The sequence below is a fragment of the Crocodylus siamensis genome, chromosome 5 (genome assembly GCF_052110815.1).
Source record: "Crocodylus siamensis isolate JL-2025a chromosome 5, ASM5211081v1, whole genome shotgun sequence".
NCBI lineage: Eukaryota > Metazoa > Chordata > Crocodylia > Crocodylidae > Crocodylus > Crocodylus siamensis.
The window spans coordinates 34123318-34140406 of record NC_143399.1 but is presented as its reverse complement, the minus strand read 5'-3'; the positions used below and the strand labels follow the sequence as shown (position 1 = coordinate 34140406).

The 17089-nt window shown below is 42.6% G+C and overlaps 1 protein-coding gene across 1 annotated transcript; it reads right to left on the bottom strand.

Moving 5' to 3' along the window:
* Positions 1-2247: 2247 nt before the first annotated feature.
* RWDD3 (RWD domain containing 3) lies at positions 2248-10531 on the bottom strand. Its single transcript, XM_090048639.1, has 4 exons — positions 10389-10531; positions 3728-4215; positions 2949-3064; positions 2248-2850 (listed from the first exon to the last, which is right to left on the bottom strand). The coding sequence occupies exons 1-4, from the start codon at positions 10471-10473 to the stop codon at positions 2736-2738; spliced, it is 804 nt and encodes a 267-aa protein (XP_089904765.1). The 5' UTR covers positions 10474-10531; the 3' UTR covers positions 2248-2735.
* Between the last annotated feature and the right edge of the window lie 6558 nt (positions 10532-17089).

Below are 17089 nucleotides of genomic sequence, written 5' to 3'. Positions count from 1 at the left end.
ATATCTATTCCAGGTCTTCCACCAATTTATTATTTATATAATACATGCTTTTAAACTCAGACCAGCTTCTGTATGCTGAAAACTGTAGCGTAAAATATACCCAATTTTAATACTTTTGGCCATTTGTGTTTTATTGTACCATTCCATATCACACAGGTAGCAATTCAGAAACATATTGTGTGCATACATTAACCACATGATAAAGCTGACTTTTTTTTCTGTTAGGAAATAATTTCCAAAAAAAGGGGAAAAACTATTTGAAAAACATGTTTAAGCCAGACTTTGTTGAACATAAAATATTGGAAGTGTTACATATAAAGGCTTGTTAAAAGGAGTTTCAACTATGGCCTTGTTAAATAAGCCTGTATGGATTAGAACAACATCTACCATTTGTTCCAACATGGACCACGAGATGAAAATCAAACTCATTAAAGCTCAAGGAACTCCAGAACAGTCTAGCCACTTCCTGTTATTAATCTGATATAAAAATATATGAAAGTTAAGAACTGTTCTTGTGTTGGAGTATTTCTAAACAGAGGTGTGCTCTAACACTGAGCATGGAACTGGGAGTCTGGATATTTTGTGTTCACCCTAATAATGATTATTTCTAGGGCTTTGGAAATTCACTTTAAACCTCACTTTCCCCCCCACCTACAGAACAGAGATTATAAGAATTTAAGATGGTTCAACAGAATCTGTAAATCAAGCAAGAGAAAACTTAGCAGCTGATGAGGAGGCTTTATAGAATGCTTGTTTAAATGTGTGTCAGACTTAAAACAAAACAAATTCTCATTATTCTGCACTGGATAGATCCCAGCCTTCCAAACCTATACTGCTGAATAATTCTACCTATCTACATTAGAGGTAAAACAGAGAATGATGGTAAAGCACACTGAAAGTGAGAACTAAGCATCAATATTACAAAGCAATTTGAAACTACACGTGAGTTTGTAAAAGTCATTGTTAAGAATCAAACAGAAACAAGTAAAACATAGGCTTGTGAAAAAAAAAATTATTATGCTTTCCTGCCATGGCAGGGGGTCGGACTAGATGATCTACTCAGGTCCCTTCTGACCCTAGAAACTATGAAACTATGAAATGCTGGCCCAAGCCATTACATGCGGTGAAAAAAATGCTGAAGTTGGGGAAACTGGAAAAGGGAATTACCATCCAGTGATGTTCTAAAAGGATAAAGGACCTCATTTTTATTTACACAGCAGTCCCTTCATGCTACTTTGCCAATATAAAGGGGACTTCATATTGCCGATGTTCTAGAGAGGCCTCATTTTAAATAAGAATCAGGACCAGAATGTTTCCCATTTTTTAACAATATGTTTATTAAAAAAATGTTTAGCTCTTGTCTAATTTAGAAAGTAAACCTGAATTTCTAGACTAACTTATAAGACAAAAGTGGTTAAAATTCTGGCTCATTAATTGCTGAGAAGTCATGCTACTTAAGTAAATTCTTCTGACTTCCACTTCCTCCGTCCACCATAACAATAAAAGCTAGCACATGTAACAAAAGAACATAGCCCAACATTCAGTAGGTTCCATCAAAATCAATATTTGCTATCCAAGAAATAAGTAATTATTTTGTTTTGGTCTCTACATTAATTTCTTCTTTAGTTCCAAATTCAGACTTGAACTTTTGAAAGTTATAGCTATCATTAAAAGATGTCCAAACAGGTATGAAGTTTGAAAAGACATGAAATAATGCGTGCTGATTTCTTGTTGCAGTGACCATCCAGAGTCATATCTCCAAATATTTTAGCTAAGCCAGGATTCATCTTCTGCTAATAAATAAGCATGTATGAACCCTTATGTCCACATAAATTTCAGAGCCTGCGCCAGTACTTACATTTTCAGGATCAGACCCTATCTACACATAAGTTTAAACAGATTAGCAAACTAATGGACCCTGAACTTCAAATCTTATAAAGCTACACAACTATTTGAAAACAGAATTTTACAAAAAGTTTAATGATTTCTAGGCTCATTGCCGGCCACCTGCCTGACACTGAGCTCCTATTATCACCAGAATAGAGCATAACAACAAGAAGTTACAAACCAGCTTCCACCCAATTTTTTCCATCCTGGTATTTTTATAAATGGAACCTTAAAGTTTGCTATTTAAATAATTTATAAAATGTTTAATGGAGAAAGACAAAGGAAGAGAGGTGTAGAAACGATTTGAGGGCCAACACGTAGGCAGTATTTGGAACAGTTAAAAACAAACACATTTCTACCTTGTGTTTACAGACCAGATTTATTTATTATATATGTATATTCATGTTATTTTTTTTAATCCATTTAAAAGCAAACTAATGGATTTTTTTTACCTGGCCAAGTTGAATAACCAACCTCATGAGGATCCAATCAAAAGCAGAAAAAAGCCAGCAGATATTATTAAAACAGAGTTTAACTGATGATAGAATAGTTCTGAGTCCCAGAAAAGAAGAATGGAGATTTTTGCCATCATCCTTCATGTTGACATATAAGTATTGATGTTTAAGCTCAACATTTCCTGGCAAAATTTGTCAGTGCATAAAGTCAAAAACTCTTTTCCATAACATGTGAATTGTCTTTTGTTTCTTTCAAGATGTTTTTTTCTCACAGGTTTGCAAAGCAGCTTTAGAGTTGTTCACCAACAGAAACTTCATTTTATCTTCTCCCAACATCCACTTGATATACTCAACTGCTGTTTTAGTCAAAAGTTAAAGTGTTTTCTTTGACACTTATTTTAACAGACCAGTCACAAACTCAGAGAAAAGCTCCTTGAGTCCCGTAGCTTCAAATTCCTTTTGCAGTTCATCCGATGTTGAATATTCTTTGACTTCAAATGCCTGATACCTACATTGTACAAGAGAAACTCATGAATGTGCCTAGATTTGTCAGAATATAATTATCGATTCAGTTGCTTTTCTATCCATAACAGTACTAAATTATACCTTTTGTGCTGTGTCTGTACTTTTGTTTCACAGAGTACACTAACCATTTTCTCTTTGCATTTCTTTCCGCTTGAATCCACATCTACCTTAGAGGTTTTCTGAAGAATCAAGTATTCCTAAATAACAAAAATAGAACAGAATATTAAATGTCATCTAATGTCTTTGAGGTTTATTTAAGGATCTATGCCAAATCTAAACCGATCCACAGAATCTATTTCAGAACACAGCAAACAACTTGAAAAGTGTTCATCCAAAATATTTAGTGTCTGATCAAAATCAATGGTACTATTTACTAGGCTTAAAGTAGAGCATATTCTTAAGTGCCCTGCTGGAAAGCCACTTTAAAAAGGCCCAAACATGCCACTGCAAGCAATAAACCCTGGGAGTTTTGTACATGTAGAAAAGAGAAGATCAAACTCCAAGAGTATTCAGGGTGAGCTCATGGTGGTCTAAGTGGCAAGCAGGGACTCAGTCACAAACAGGACATTCAAAGGTGTACCTGGACACTTACAGTGTTTTTACATGTGCTCCAGAGGTGGGAGGGGTAAGGGTGCTTTGATTAGAGCAGCTTGTAGAGTGAAACACAATGAAGAAACATGAGCTAAATTTCTCTGAAAGAAAACTGAAGTTTACTACGATAGGGAGATTGCAGGTCATACATATATCCCTGATGATCAATCTGCTTCCAAAACTGTTAATGTTAGAAAAACACATGCACAAGGTATTCAGACCCACAGTTCTCAACAATAAATCAAAAGGAATAGTCAACATTTCTGCACCTTAATGCTGTTTCTGTCTCCTTGCAGAAGAATCAGTATCACTCTGCCCATAAACATCAGTCTTCCAGTCAGTCTTAGATCTGAAGTCCATTTTTCCACGGTTTTGACATATTTTGCCTTAGCTCTCATGTGGTCTAAATGCAAAAGGACAGTCCAAATACCATCCTCTGTACTTGTACCTGTTGACAAAATACTTTTTTCATTGCAAACTGAAGTTTCCGATTGCCCTATGACATGATTAAAATTCTGTTGTATCCAGAGAACCAGCTCGTGTACCATGGGCTCCAAAAGATGCCTCTTTGCTTGTTCAAGCAATTTTTCTTTCACATCCATACATTGGGCCCTGGTAAGCTGTTCTGAGTCAACGGAGATATTTGGTGGAGTTGATGGGTAACTGACTGGTAAATGAAACAACAGCTTTAACAGTATGTCTGTATCTGGAAGTCTTTTCACCCTGGTTTGAATTCTAAATGTGATTCCATGCGTCTCTGGAAGGAATAAAAAAATAATAATCAGTTGCATTCCAGACTTAAATACTACATTAGTATGGTCTTTCACAAAAACATCAATTGCAAGAACAGAGGATTTCTGAATTCTCTTGCAACTGATAATTTCTATCAGCCCTTATCTACCACGGATCCTAAAACACAACACTTACATTACATCCTAGAAGGAAGTAAATAACATGTTTTTAAAATGTTATTCACACTTGGGCAAGTTGGTAACAAAGGATGCTTGCTCTGCCTCCCCTCCAGTGAAAAAAACTGTACCTGAGTAGCAACAGTGAGGACAACGGAAATAAAGATTTTTCAAAAGCACTCAGCACTCAGGGTACCAACTCTGCTCTTCCCGAAACCTACGGCAGTTTTACCATCAGCCTCATTCCAAGGTAGGCAGCTGCGAGTATTTTTGAAGATCTAACCCTTGAAGTGGACTTTTACACTGAAAGGCAATTCGCAAATATCATTGTGGGGTTTCAGGCTTCTAGAAATTTCCAAAACTAATCTACTTAATTTACATACAGTGTGTTTTCAAACTCTTCCGTGAATTCATGTGTAGAGATAAATCAGCCGTGTTATTCTGAAGTTCAGCAGATGGCAGGTCAGGGTGGCACTTTAAAGACTAACTTGTTCAGAAAGGGATAAACTTTCACAGGCTACAGCCCACTTCAGATAGGTCTGAGGAATACTACGATAGCACCTGACCAAGTAGGCTGTGGTCTACAAAGGCTTATCCTTTTCTAAATGAATTAGTCTTTAAGATGACTCCCTGCCCTGCCTTCTGCTTGGATTCACACATATATATTGGCTTGTGGATTATTAGAAGTAATAAATGTTCTGCAGCTCAAATTCAAATGGTTAAACTTATGCAAAACCATAGCCTTCAGCAGAAATAGGCAGACACTATTGCTACGCTGCAGTAAGAGGAAAAAGTGTTAAGATTAAAGGAGCTCTTCTTCAGATCTACTCTAACTTCTTTGATATGTTCCAAACATTTCACCGCAATTCTTTAAAAAAAGTTGCTAAAATGTCAGACTGGTTCATTCGATAAGAGCAAAAACAAATTTGAAAGGCAGAGCAACAGCTCTTGTGAAGTGATTTGTCGCCTTCTTCCCCATCCATGTTTTACTTTCCTTTTACAAGACAGATAGTTGAATTATGCCTTATTTTTATTGCTGAAAGTGATAACCAACCCAGTGCCCTCTATAATACTTGACCCGAGCTTCGTAAGTGAAAGAACCTGAGAGTTCTTTTAAGAACTGAGCAAGAGGTGTATTGCAAAACTTCCCTCCTGGCTTGGAGAAAGAAACCTCTGGATCACAGTAGTCATGAAATAAAATAAACCCTTCAGATTGCATGATTGAACACTAAGATTAAAATCAGAAAAGTCTACATGTACAGTCACTGGCACCCTGAAACGCACCACCAGCACTTGCAAATGCAAATCTATTGAATTAAATGGAGTTTCATCTGCTGATGCCCAGAGTTAATTTGATTCTTCTGTACTTGGACCCAGATATTCAAAGTGCCATTCACTTTCAACAGGACCTGGCCTCTTGCTTCCTTTGACTCCTCTGAATACACTAAGATTTTTGTAAAATCAAGGTTTGTGTTCACATAAATTGGCACCTTTCATGAGTTTAAGCCTCTGGAGTATCCATTCCTAGCATGGACAATACCCGGGTTCATTCACAGCCAGGAGCTATTTAGTTGTTGCCTCTCAAAACTGGCAAGGAGTCTCAAGTCTGAAATAGGGAGATCACTTATCAGAATAAGACAGAAATTCAGTTTTCACCCCCATACAACTTTGGTTTATTTGCTGAAACTGCTTCTTCTTCTTAGTATTATTATTATAATATTGTGTGTTTTGCCGAAGCACCTAGAAACTCCAGCCCCACTCTGCCAAACTCTGTTCATGCATGTAGCCATTGATAAAACAGGCCCTGCCTGAAGAGATTACAATCCAAGTATCATGTGTAACTTCCATCTAAGCAATCAGGAAGTTTATTTTCTATCACAGGGACACTTGTTTACTAGAAACTAAAGCAAGGCCTTTGTGGGGGTCTCTCACACACTAAGACAGCAGACAAACCATCATCCCATTGCTCATCAGCATCATTTGCCAGATTCAAACTGGTAAACAAGGGCCCTACACCTCATTTCGAATCCTTTGAGCTACACAAGTCCTTCCCACACTGCCTTCCAAATAAAATATTCCAAATATCAGAGATGCAATAAAGCTTTGGTCTTCATTGTTAACTAAGTACATAGACATGGAAGTGGGCAGAGGCAAGAGGAAGGTAAAATCCTCAGTCAAGGCCACAAATCTGCTATCAAACCCCTCTATGATCTCCACTTTGGAAAGGCAACAGAAGGATCCACACCAAGCAGTAAATCTTCCAGCCTCACCGCTAGCTCCCTTGTGCCCCTCCTTCCTGCATGCTGCAACTCGCTGCATATACTTTTAGCTTTGTTTGCACAACTTCCTCCTTTTAACCTCTACTTGCACAAACACAACCACAGCAGGTAGACTCACAGGAGAAGTGATGGCATATTTGCCCTAATAGTACTAAGTGTTTTATATTCCTCCCATGCACCACTTTACTTTAAACAAAATTGTAAGTGAATTTTAAAATTCATAGACTAAAAAGTCAATTGAAGAATAATTTATTACCAGCTTAATTACAGCAATAGAAAAAAAATATTACCTTTCTGGTAATCCTACTAGTGTGCTGTCACTAATTTGTCATCACAGATGCCACTGACTCAGAAGTAACTGATGGATAAACAGACAAGCCAGCCATACCCCTCTAGCAAGAATGTCATGCTGCACTGATCATATGCATAAGCCTGCAACAAGCTCACACCTTTCACTGAGTGAAGCACATTGCCATGATGGTGAACTAATCTGAAAGAAGCAGTGTAGTAGCAAATCTCAAGGTGCGTCATCCTGAGATGTCATGAAAAAGGGCATTCAAAACTAGCCCCATGCTCACTTACATCAGAGAGCTGATACAAAACTCTTTATGCATAGAAAATTTAAAATATATAATCCAAAATATATTTACAGTTTGTCAAAATACAATGATGGCTGTTTTACAGGTAGGGGCTGCATACTACAGAAAAAAGATAATGAACAACCCTGACTTCTCAGCAGGACGCTACAGAAACAATTCCCATATTCTCACACACTACAGATCCTGGGTTGATTTCACAGAAAAAAGATGGTATCTGAAATCATACTTCAGATTTTTCCTTTTTCTTTCCATGACAAATAGACTAGCCCTCTCAACTTGCACCTAAAGGCATTCTATGCCATACATACAGTCACTTTCCAAATACTGAAAGAGGTACCTACAAAAATCTAAGCTTTGAATAAATAAGTATATTGTTATTAGAAGATTTCTGAGTAAACTGGAAAGGAGTGAGTGGAGTAACAAAAAAATTATGGAATTCAATCTATAATACTAATCTTTTCAGATAGGCATGCAAAGTAAGACATACATACTGTAATTAGCTTATTTAAATTCATCGACACATCATTTTCAATTAAAAAAAAACATCATTTGCATCTTAAGTGTTGTATTGTTAAACCTTGGGACACTAAAGCTTATTGTATACTAAGACTTGTGCAAAAGCTTTCCTCTTTCCTGATCCTGTGGCTCTACACAAAAATTACCCTAAAGTTTTCAGGGATTTTTTCATTTAATGGAACAGCCTTAATGGAAAATCTTTCTGTGCACTGTTTATAATGACAAGTTACACTGTTTAAGGAAGTTAAAAGCACAAGCAAATAGATACTAAAATACTTCAGTTTATGCAAACTCAGGGATTTTACACTTCTTTGAAATGCAGAGGAAATTCCCATACAAAATAAATCAGCAACCAGTGTTCTCACCCAGGTTTTCCGGATTCCAGCAAAGACAGAAGACAACCACAGAAATAAAAGACTAACAAATCCTAAAAGTTGCTTTGCCCTAAAAGACATACAATATCAAGGTAATTTAGATACCATATTTTTTTGAGTATAATCTGCACCCTACCCCTCAACCCAGCTGGTTAAAATTGGTGGCAAGTAATATGCAAGAAAAACAAATCCCCACAGATCTAGAAATTTGGTGATTGAAGAGCTGTAGCAGTGTTAACTGCCACAGCTCTTCGAGCCACAGCTATTAACAATGCCACCCGCCCCACACCGCCAAAGTTCCTAACCCATGGGGAGCCCCCTGGCCAGATGGCATGTGAGGTTGGTCCACAGCTGGACACAGCACACAAAGGCAGTCCCAGCACGTGACTGGAACCAGGGGTGGACCTGGCACATGGCCCCAGAGCCAGCGGGCAGAGGCAGTCTCAACACACAACCCAGGAGCCTAAATATGGCCCCAGAGCCAGTGTGTAATCCTAGACTTGGGGTATCAGATCACATGGTCTTTAAATTACTGTGGCAGCATAAAGAGATCCTCAAATGGGCAAAAGCAGACCTTGAAGAATAGGTTGCTACAGAAGACTTGGTATAAGGACCCTATAAATACCCTAGTCCTAGCCTCCACTGTTCAGGGTCTGATTGCTGTATTATTCTCAGCATCTATTAAACCTGGAAAGCAGTGTCTGGAATGCTGTCAAAATTATACAAAGCAGGCCCTGCACAGCCCCAGAAGACAAGAAACAACCATGGCACAAAGCCATCTCTGCTCCATAAATTGGAACCTTCTTCAGGCACAAGACAGGAGTGACTGCCATTTAGGCCCCAGATGCACAGCAACAGCTACATCAACTAAATACTGAAGCAGGGGTTGGCAATGTTTTTGGGCAGAGGACTAGAAACACCCACAACCTCAACTTGTACAATGTTGGTGTGCCGGGGCATATGGTGAAGCCACAAGAGGCTCAGTCCTTGTTGTTGGCACAGCACCCCCAGCCCCTTCCCTGCCAGCTGCCCTGAGGCACCCATGCCTCAGATGGCAGGGAAAGGGCCGGGGGTGCTGGCAGGCACCCATGCCAAACAAAATGCCTTCCCGCGCCATGCTCTGGCACCCATGCCAGGGGTTGCCTACCCTTGCATTAAAGGATCTTAGCTCTGCTCATGTAGCTATGCTTTTCTAAAGGCTGATGTGATTCATTGTTATGATCCAGGCCACCCAGTACTAACACGAAGAACCCAAGGATCCTGGGGAGAGTAAGACTCATGGTGACTTCTGTAGCAAAGATCTGAATCATAAAGATACATTGTAGAAAACTAACATTCAAAAGACTGAACCACAAAAGATTAAATGGGTCACTTGCCGGGCATCTTTTGCGGTGGGGAAGAATGACAGCCTGAACTACCACTACTTGCTACAAGAAGCAAATCCAGACAGTCAACGCTGCATTATGTTACAGGCCTGAAAACCCAACAGGCACTTGGCAGCGGAGTGCAGGCAACGTTCTGTCAGAGATATCTTTTATTACACCACCGAGTAGCTGGAAAAAAAAGTTTTAGGCAAGCATTTGGGTCCTTATTAGACCAACACAGCTGCAACCAAAAGCCTGGGCAGCAGAGTGGAAGCACGAGTGTCAGAGGCATGAGCACAGTTCAGCGGCTGACATGGAGCTGGGCTGGCTGGTAGCTGCCTGGTGACAGATGAGGGGTGTGCGCATGAATGCTGCGTGCCCCTGGCGGCTGGGCTGGCGCTGGTGGCAGCGGGACCGTGGTAGCGGCAAGCAGGGAGCTCCTGTAGGCAGCCGTGGAGCTGGTGGCGGTGGGGGGAATGGGTCAGTGCTGCCCAACCGCCCACAGACGCCACTGGCAGTATCAGCAGCGCCCCGTCTCGGGGGTGTGCCGCCACACACAGGGGTGCACGTGCACCTGTGCGCGCCCCCTACGCATCGCCAATGCCATACTTGGGAGCCTTTGGGGAAAGCTTGCTGCTTTTCTGGGGATTTTTAAACCCCAGGATCCTTTGGGGCATGCGGTCGGCCGGGCAGGCTGGCAGCCCACATCCAGCGACTGACTGAGGCACAGGAGCAGGGCAGAGCTCAAGGCAAACGGCTCCTTCTCCCCACGGCTCGTGAGGGGCAACGCCCGGCGCAGCGCAGCGCCGCCTAGCGGGCAGAGCACTCTGCGAGCCAGGACTCCAGGGGGTCCCCTCCCCGGGGCAGGCTCGGGGAGGAAGGGGGGTCACCTGACACCGCCAGCACCTCGCACTCGTCCGGCTCGCAGTAAATGGCGGCGAGCGCCGAGAGCTCCTCCAGCGCCAGCGCCGCCATGCTGCCGCGTGGCCCCGCCCCTTCCGCCGCGCCCCCTGCCCGCAGCACAGCGCGGGACAAGCGGCGCGGCGCGGCCGGCTCGGGGCCGGCCCGGATGGCAGCGGGCGGGGCCGGGGGCGGGGCCGCTCCGCCCGCAGTCGGCGACGCGAGCGCCCTGCTCCGAGCCCGGCGCACGGCGCCCTCCGTGGGTACGTGGGCTACATACACTGGGTGTGTGCGTATAGCTGTGTACATAGATCTCTACACAGGTGCATCTACCGTATAGTTTAGTCTAGCGTGCCTATAGAGAGAGCGTGTCTATATATAGAGTCTAGTATATATATGGAATTAGACTATATATATATAACATACTCACTTTATATATACACTAGATTAAACTTTATATATATAGTCTATAACCGTGGTTCTCAAACTTTTCACGGACCACTTGAAAATTGCTGAGGGTCTTGGCTGACCACTTAATAAATGTTTTTTGTTCCGCAAATCAAAGCACACAACTCGTATCTTAATACCGGTAGTCTTACAAGTACAGATATTCTCACTTGTTCCACAACTTTTCTGCAGACCCCCTGAATGGGGTTCATGGACCACCGTTTGAGAACCTCTGGTCAATATATATATGTCTATATATCTTAGACAAAACTACACACACACACTATATATATATCTATAGATACATATAGCCTCTCTATACAATCCTGATCCTCTGGATCATGGTGTAGGCATAAAAGGTCTAGGCAGCTGCCTGATAAACCCACTTCTGGCTAACAAGCCCAGTTTTGTTACAAGTTTCCAACATGAGTCACTTTATTTCATTTTGGCTGGACAGAATGGGTTTGGGTGTAGCTTTTTTAGCCTACCTTTTCTAGGACCTTCCTCAAGAGAGGCAAGCAAGCCACCCCTGAGCAGGGCTACTTGAAGGCCCTGGTAGCTGCCTCAGGTTTCTTATGCCCCTTGCAGAGTCCTGAGACCATCACACCAAGACCTTTGACCTAGGCAAGGGTACAGAGGAGTGGAGCTGCCCTAGCTGCCCCCCACCCCACCACCACCATGGATCAGTGATTCTCAGCCTGGTGCTGGACCACCCTGGAGCGCCTAGAGCCCCTTTCAGGGGTGCCACAGGGTGCCGCACTGTCTTAGTCCTGTTAGGTGTGCAAGTATGGTTCAGTAGGTGAACCCAGAGATTTCAAAGAAGAATCCACAATGTTAGGAACATGGTGACCTATTTGGGTCTTTCCAAGTTCTTTACCACATCAGAATCAATCATTATTTTTCTGTGGTCAGAAAGGAGTGAAAATGAAGAGCTGACATCTTCTGGGAGGAGTCAAGTCTAACAATGGATTGCTTGAGTCTAAAAAAGGTTGAGAACCACCTACTTAGGTCATAGGCACACAAGGTTCTTTGGGTGGATGTGATATCTACCCAAAGACACTTTCAGGCACACATGCTTGAAGAAGGGCGTTTGCACCTGAAAGCTTGCAAAGAACATTTTTTCCAACTATTTAGTTGGTCTGATAAAAGAGACCACATCTACCTAAAGAACCTTGCCTGCCTGCAGCCTTAGCCCAACACGGCTGTAACCAGCACCCCAACTTGGGTCGTAGAATCCCAGGACTTCAGTCTTTGGCATTCCAGGACTTCCACAGGCGCCCTGACTTGGGTCCATGGAACAGGTTCATGGATTTTGGTCCATGGGGTAGAAACAGCAGCTGAGTAACTTCCCCCTAATCTCCTGCTAGCAAGCCTCAAAGGAAGACCACCACTGAGGTAGCTCAGCCTCCATAATATAACAACCAACTTCCAGGCAGGTCTCGGTGCCAAATACACCATTCTGTGCCAAAAACACCACTTAGTGTTGCTGTTCTGGAACCAAGACAACCATCCATTAGGAACTGGATTAAGACCAATACACAATAAATAATGTATTAAGCTATCTGTCTCCAGATTTAAAAGGACTGGGCAATGATTACTATTCTACCATGAATGCCCCAAACAACCAGTTTAGATGACCCATTAGTGACTTGGAGTTTTTTATTCCAAACAATTCCCGCAATCTCCTCCAAATTCAAATCTAAAGCTATTATTTTTCTGAGGGAAAAAAAAACATTCCTCCAAAGGAGTTCGTCCGGGAACTGACTGAGGCCGCTTGCTCCAGGACCTTGGTTGTCATGGGTGACTTCAATTACCCGGACATCTCGTGGGAAGATCACTCAGCTAAATCTGAGCGGGCGCAAAGCTTTCTCTCATGCGTGGATGACCTCTACCTGACTCAAGAAGTCTATGGGCCAACGAGAGACAAAGTGCTGCTTGACCCGGTACTGGCTACGGGGGATGACCTAATCAGCGACCTAGTGATTGATGGGAAGCTGAGTGACAGCGACCACGAGCTGATCACCTTCATCATCCGCCATAAAGCTGGCAAGTCAGTCAGCAACACAGAAGTCCTTGACTTCAGAAAAGCCGACTTTGACAAGCTCAAGAGGCTAGTTGGTCAGGCCCTCAGGGACCATGACCCCAGGGAGATGGGAGTTCAAGAAGAGTGGTTGCTTCTCAAGGAAGCGATCCTCAGTGCACAAGCTAAATCTATTCCAACACGGAGGAAAGGCAGCAAGAAGGCACAGCAGCCCCCCTGGCTCTCCAGAGACCTAGCGGACCTACTGTGGCTAAAAAGGAAAGCCTACAAAGGATGGAGGACGGGATTCACCTCCAAGGAGGATTACTCCACGCTGGTCCGGTCCTGCAGGGACCAAACCAGGAAAGCCAAGGCTGCAACTGAACTCCAACTAGCTTCAGGCATCAAGGACAACAAAAAGTTCTTTTTCAGGTATGTGGGCAATGTTGGCCCCTGCTAAACCAGATGGGGCAACTGACAACTGATGCCCAGGAAAAAGCCAACCTATTAAATAGGTACTTTGCGTCAGTCTTTCATCAGTCACACGGGATGCCCATGCCTGCTATGGGACAGGGAAATCTGGGTGAGGGGAATACCCTACCCTCCATCAATGCTGACCTCGTGAAGGAACACCTTGAGAAGCTGGATACCTTCAAGTCAGCTGGCCCTGGCAATCTGCACCCCAGGGTACTCAAGGAGCTGGCGAGCATCATAGCCCAGCCCCTGGCACGGATCTTTGAAAACTCCTGGTGCTCTGGTGTAGTGCCCGAAGACTAGAAGAAGGCCAATGTGGTGCCAATCTTCAAGAAAGGGAGGAGAGTGGATCTGGCTAACTACAGGCCCATTAGCCTGACTTCTATCCTGGGGAAGATCTTAGAAAAGTTTATTAAGGAGGCCATCCTTGAGGGACTGGCCCAGGCTAACATCCTAAGGGACAGCCAGCATGGGTTTGTTGCGGGTAGGTCTTGTTTGACCAATCTCATTTCCTTCTATGACCAGGTGACCTATCACCTGGACAAGGGAGAAGAGATTGATGTCATATATCTTGACTTCAAAAAAGCTTTTGATCTGGTATCCCATGATCACCTCTTGGCCAAACTGCCCAGTTGTGGCCTTGGCTCCACCACGATCCGCTGGCTGGGAAATTGGCTTCGTGGTCGGACCCAGAGGGTTGTGATTGATGGCAGTCACTCATCATGGTGCCCTGTAACCAGTGGGGTCTCTCAAGGCTCTGTCCTGGGACCCATACTGTTCAACATCTTCATTAATGATGTGGACATTGGAGTTAGGAGTGGACTGGCCAAGTTCGCCGATGACACCAAACTTTGGGGCAAAGCATCCACGCCGGAAGACAGGCGGGTGATCCAGGCTGACCTGGACAAGCTCAGCAAATGGGCAGATGAGAACCTCATGGTGTTTAACACCGAAAAATGCAAGGTTCTCCACCTTGGGAGGAAAAACCTGCAGCACCCTTATAGGCTTGGCAGTGCTACGTTGATTAGCACTACAGAAGAAAAAGACTTGGGGGTCATCATTGACCACAAGATGAACATGAGCCTGCAATGCGATGCTGCGGCTAGTAAAGTGACCAAAATGCTGGCGTGCATCCATAGATGCTTCTCGAGCAAATCCCGGGATGTCATTCTCCCCTTGTACTCGGCCTTGGTGAGGCCGCAGCTGGAGTACTGCGTCCAGTTTTGGGCTCCACAATTCAAAAAGGATGTGGAGAAGCTTGAGAGAGTCCAGAGGAGAGCCACGCGCATTATCAGAGGTCAGGAAAACAGATCTTACGATGACAGGCTGAGAGCCATGGGACTCTTTAGCCTGGAAAAGCGCAGGCTCAGGGGTGATCTGATGGCCACCTATAAGTTTATCAGGGGTGACCACCAGGATCTGGGGGAACGTCTGTTCACCAGAGCGCCCCAAGGGATGACGAGGTCGAACGGTCACAAACTCCTGCAAGACCGTTTCAGGCTGGACATAAGGAAGAATTTCTTTACTGTCCGAGCCCCCAAGGTCTGGAACAGTCTGCCAGCGGAGGTGGTTCAAGCACCTACATTGAACACCTTCAAGAGTAAATTGGATGCTTATCTTGCTGGGATCCTATGACCCCAGCTGACTTCCTGCCCTTTGGGCAGGGGGCTGGACTTGATGATCTCCCGAGGTCCCTTCCAGCCCTAATGTCTATGAAATCTATGAAAGCAGTTAAGATATTTGTGCACTGCTGTATGCAAGTGATTAAAAATAAAACTGTTCCCAGGTTTAAAAGTTTGCATGCCAATTTCCAACCCACACTGAATGCTTAAAGTAGAATTATAACCCCATAAAAACCTGGAGTTTAAAAAAGTGATGTTGACAGGCATTTTATCAGTGTTAGTGAGTGCTTTTCTAATTGCTGCCCATGTGAAAGAGCACTTCTCTAATATTTACTACTGAACCACCTAGACAAGTGCAAAGTCAGGTTTCATAGACTTATTTCCTTTTAAAATATTGCTTTTAATCACAATATATACTGAAAACATCAATAAAACTGTATTGCATTAGTACCTACTGAACAAAACCAAGGTTCTGTGTATGTACACAGCAGGAGATAGTCCCTTCCTGGAGGAGCACACAATTTAAATGGCCAAGGGTGCAAGGTTGGTTATGTTCATCTCTCAGATGATGAACAGAGGTGCAGAGAGATCGAGGGCATAGACAGAAATAACATGTACAGTGCTTTAAGCAACTTTATCGTGCCATAAAAATTGTGTGGACAGATGACATATAATGTTCTAGGTCTACAAATTGGCCCAAGCCACATAAGAACGACTCTGGATGAATTATTATTCTGATGGGCTTCACAATGATACTTTAGCTGGGAGGCAACTGTACATCTGTACACTACCAAAGTGTTACAAATTAAACCCCCTTAAAAAAAAAAGCTGAGTTTGAGGCACTTTATATGGCACTTTATATGTCCATCTCTCCATAACATTAGGTAGCTTGGTCAAGATCACTCAGGGAGTCTGTTGTAGAGCCAAGAATCAGACCTGTGTCTCCTGCAGCTTAATCCAGTGACAAGCATAAGACCTTTCCTTCCTCTCTTGATCAAAACCTTGAGAAATCCTTCCAAGCTATCTCTGTATGCCTGGAGTTTTGTTTATAATCATCACCAATGTAGTATGAAGAGCTGTGACATTCTGTTCAGTATATTGAGGATTTAAAAATTGCCACACTCCAGTTCTAGCCGGATATAATAAAGACTGCACAAAAATGGACTTGCCAGTGAAGCTTATTCTTATTACAAATTTATTATTTAAAAAGCATTTTTTTAAACTGAATGCTATTTTAATTCTTTAAATTCTGTTAAAATAATGAAAAATATTGGGAAGCTGAGCTGGAGTGAGTGAAGTAATGTGAAAAACACCAGAACTAGAGCTGTCAAAAGTGCTGCTAGGTAGTACCTGAAGCTGTCAGGAAGGCATCCGTGGAAATTAGCCTTAAAAGGGCCTCATTCTATTATTACGAACTTTCTTGCCACTAGTCTTCCCTCCCCCCATCCCCGCAGTTTCCTCATACACTTTGCATATTCCATTTTACATGTTTAAATAAAAAAAAAGAAGTCAATGTAAATGTCTTTTAAATTGACACTATCACAAGACATTGAGGTACCCATGAATAAGTTACTGCACTCTGACATTTGGAAGTCATCAAATGAGACAGTATAATGTCAGCTTGATATTTTTCACCCTATGAAAATATCAGCTTCATGTCAAAGATCTAAATTCCATCTTAATGTAATAAATTTTCTTGTATTCACAGACCACTGAAAATGCTAAATATTTAAATTTGAAATGAACTTCTACAGTTACAGCCTGGCCTTCATATTCTATTATTATTAAATTGGAAGTCAAGATCTATGTTCCTCTTTTTAAAAAAATCTTCAAACATTGTGATGTTTGATAGAATAACATTAGCTGCACTCACTTCTCCAAATGGATGCTTTCCTAGCAACACATGGGAAATAAGTTCAGCATTTCTCAGCTCTTCTGAGTCAGTCTGTTTTAAATAGCTTTGGCATCCTGTCATAATTTGATTTAACTGCAATGATGCCACAGCAAACACAATACAAGCTTCAATCTATAAATACCTAAAACTTTGTCAAGACACTAATATCCCCACAGTTCTTAAAGAAGTACAGTCAGACATATGCTCTCCTTTCACTGTGATTATCCACCCTAG

What these genes read in the sequence shown, in the direction of transcription:
- RWDD3 (XM_090048639.1), bottom strand. Translation starts at nt 10,473, where the DNA reads ATGGCGGCGCTGGCGCTGGAGGAGCTCTCGGCGCTCGCCGCCATTTAC. An exon ending in CGAGGTGCTGGCGGTGTCAG is followed by an intron (nt 4,216 to 10,388) that starts GTGACCCCCCTT and finishes TATTCCTTCCAG; the next exon opens with AGACGCATGGAATCACATTT. An exon ending in GAGACAGAAACAGCATTAAG is followed by an intron (nt 3,065 to 3,727) that starts GTGCAGAAATGT and finishes TTTGTTATTTAG; the next exon opens with GAATACTTGATTCTTCAGAA.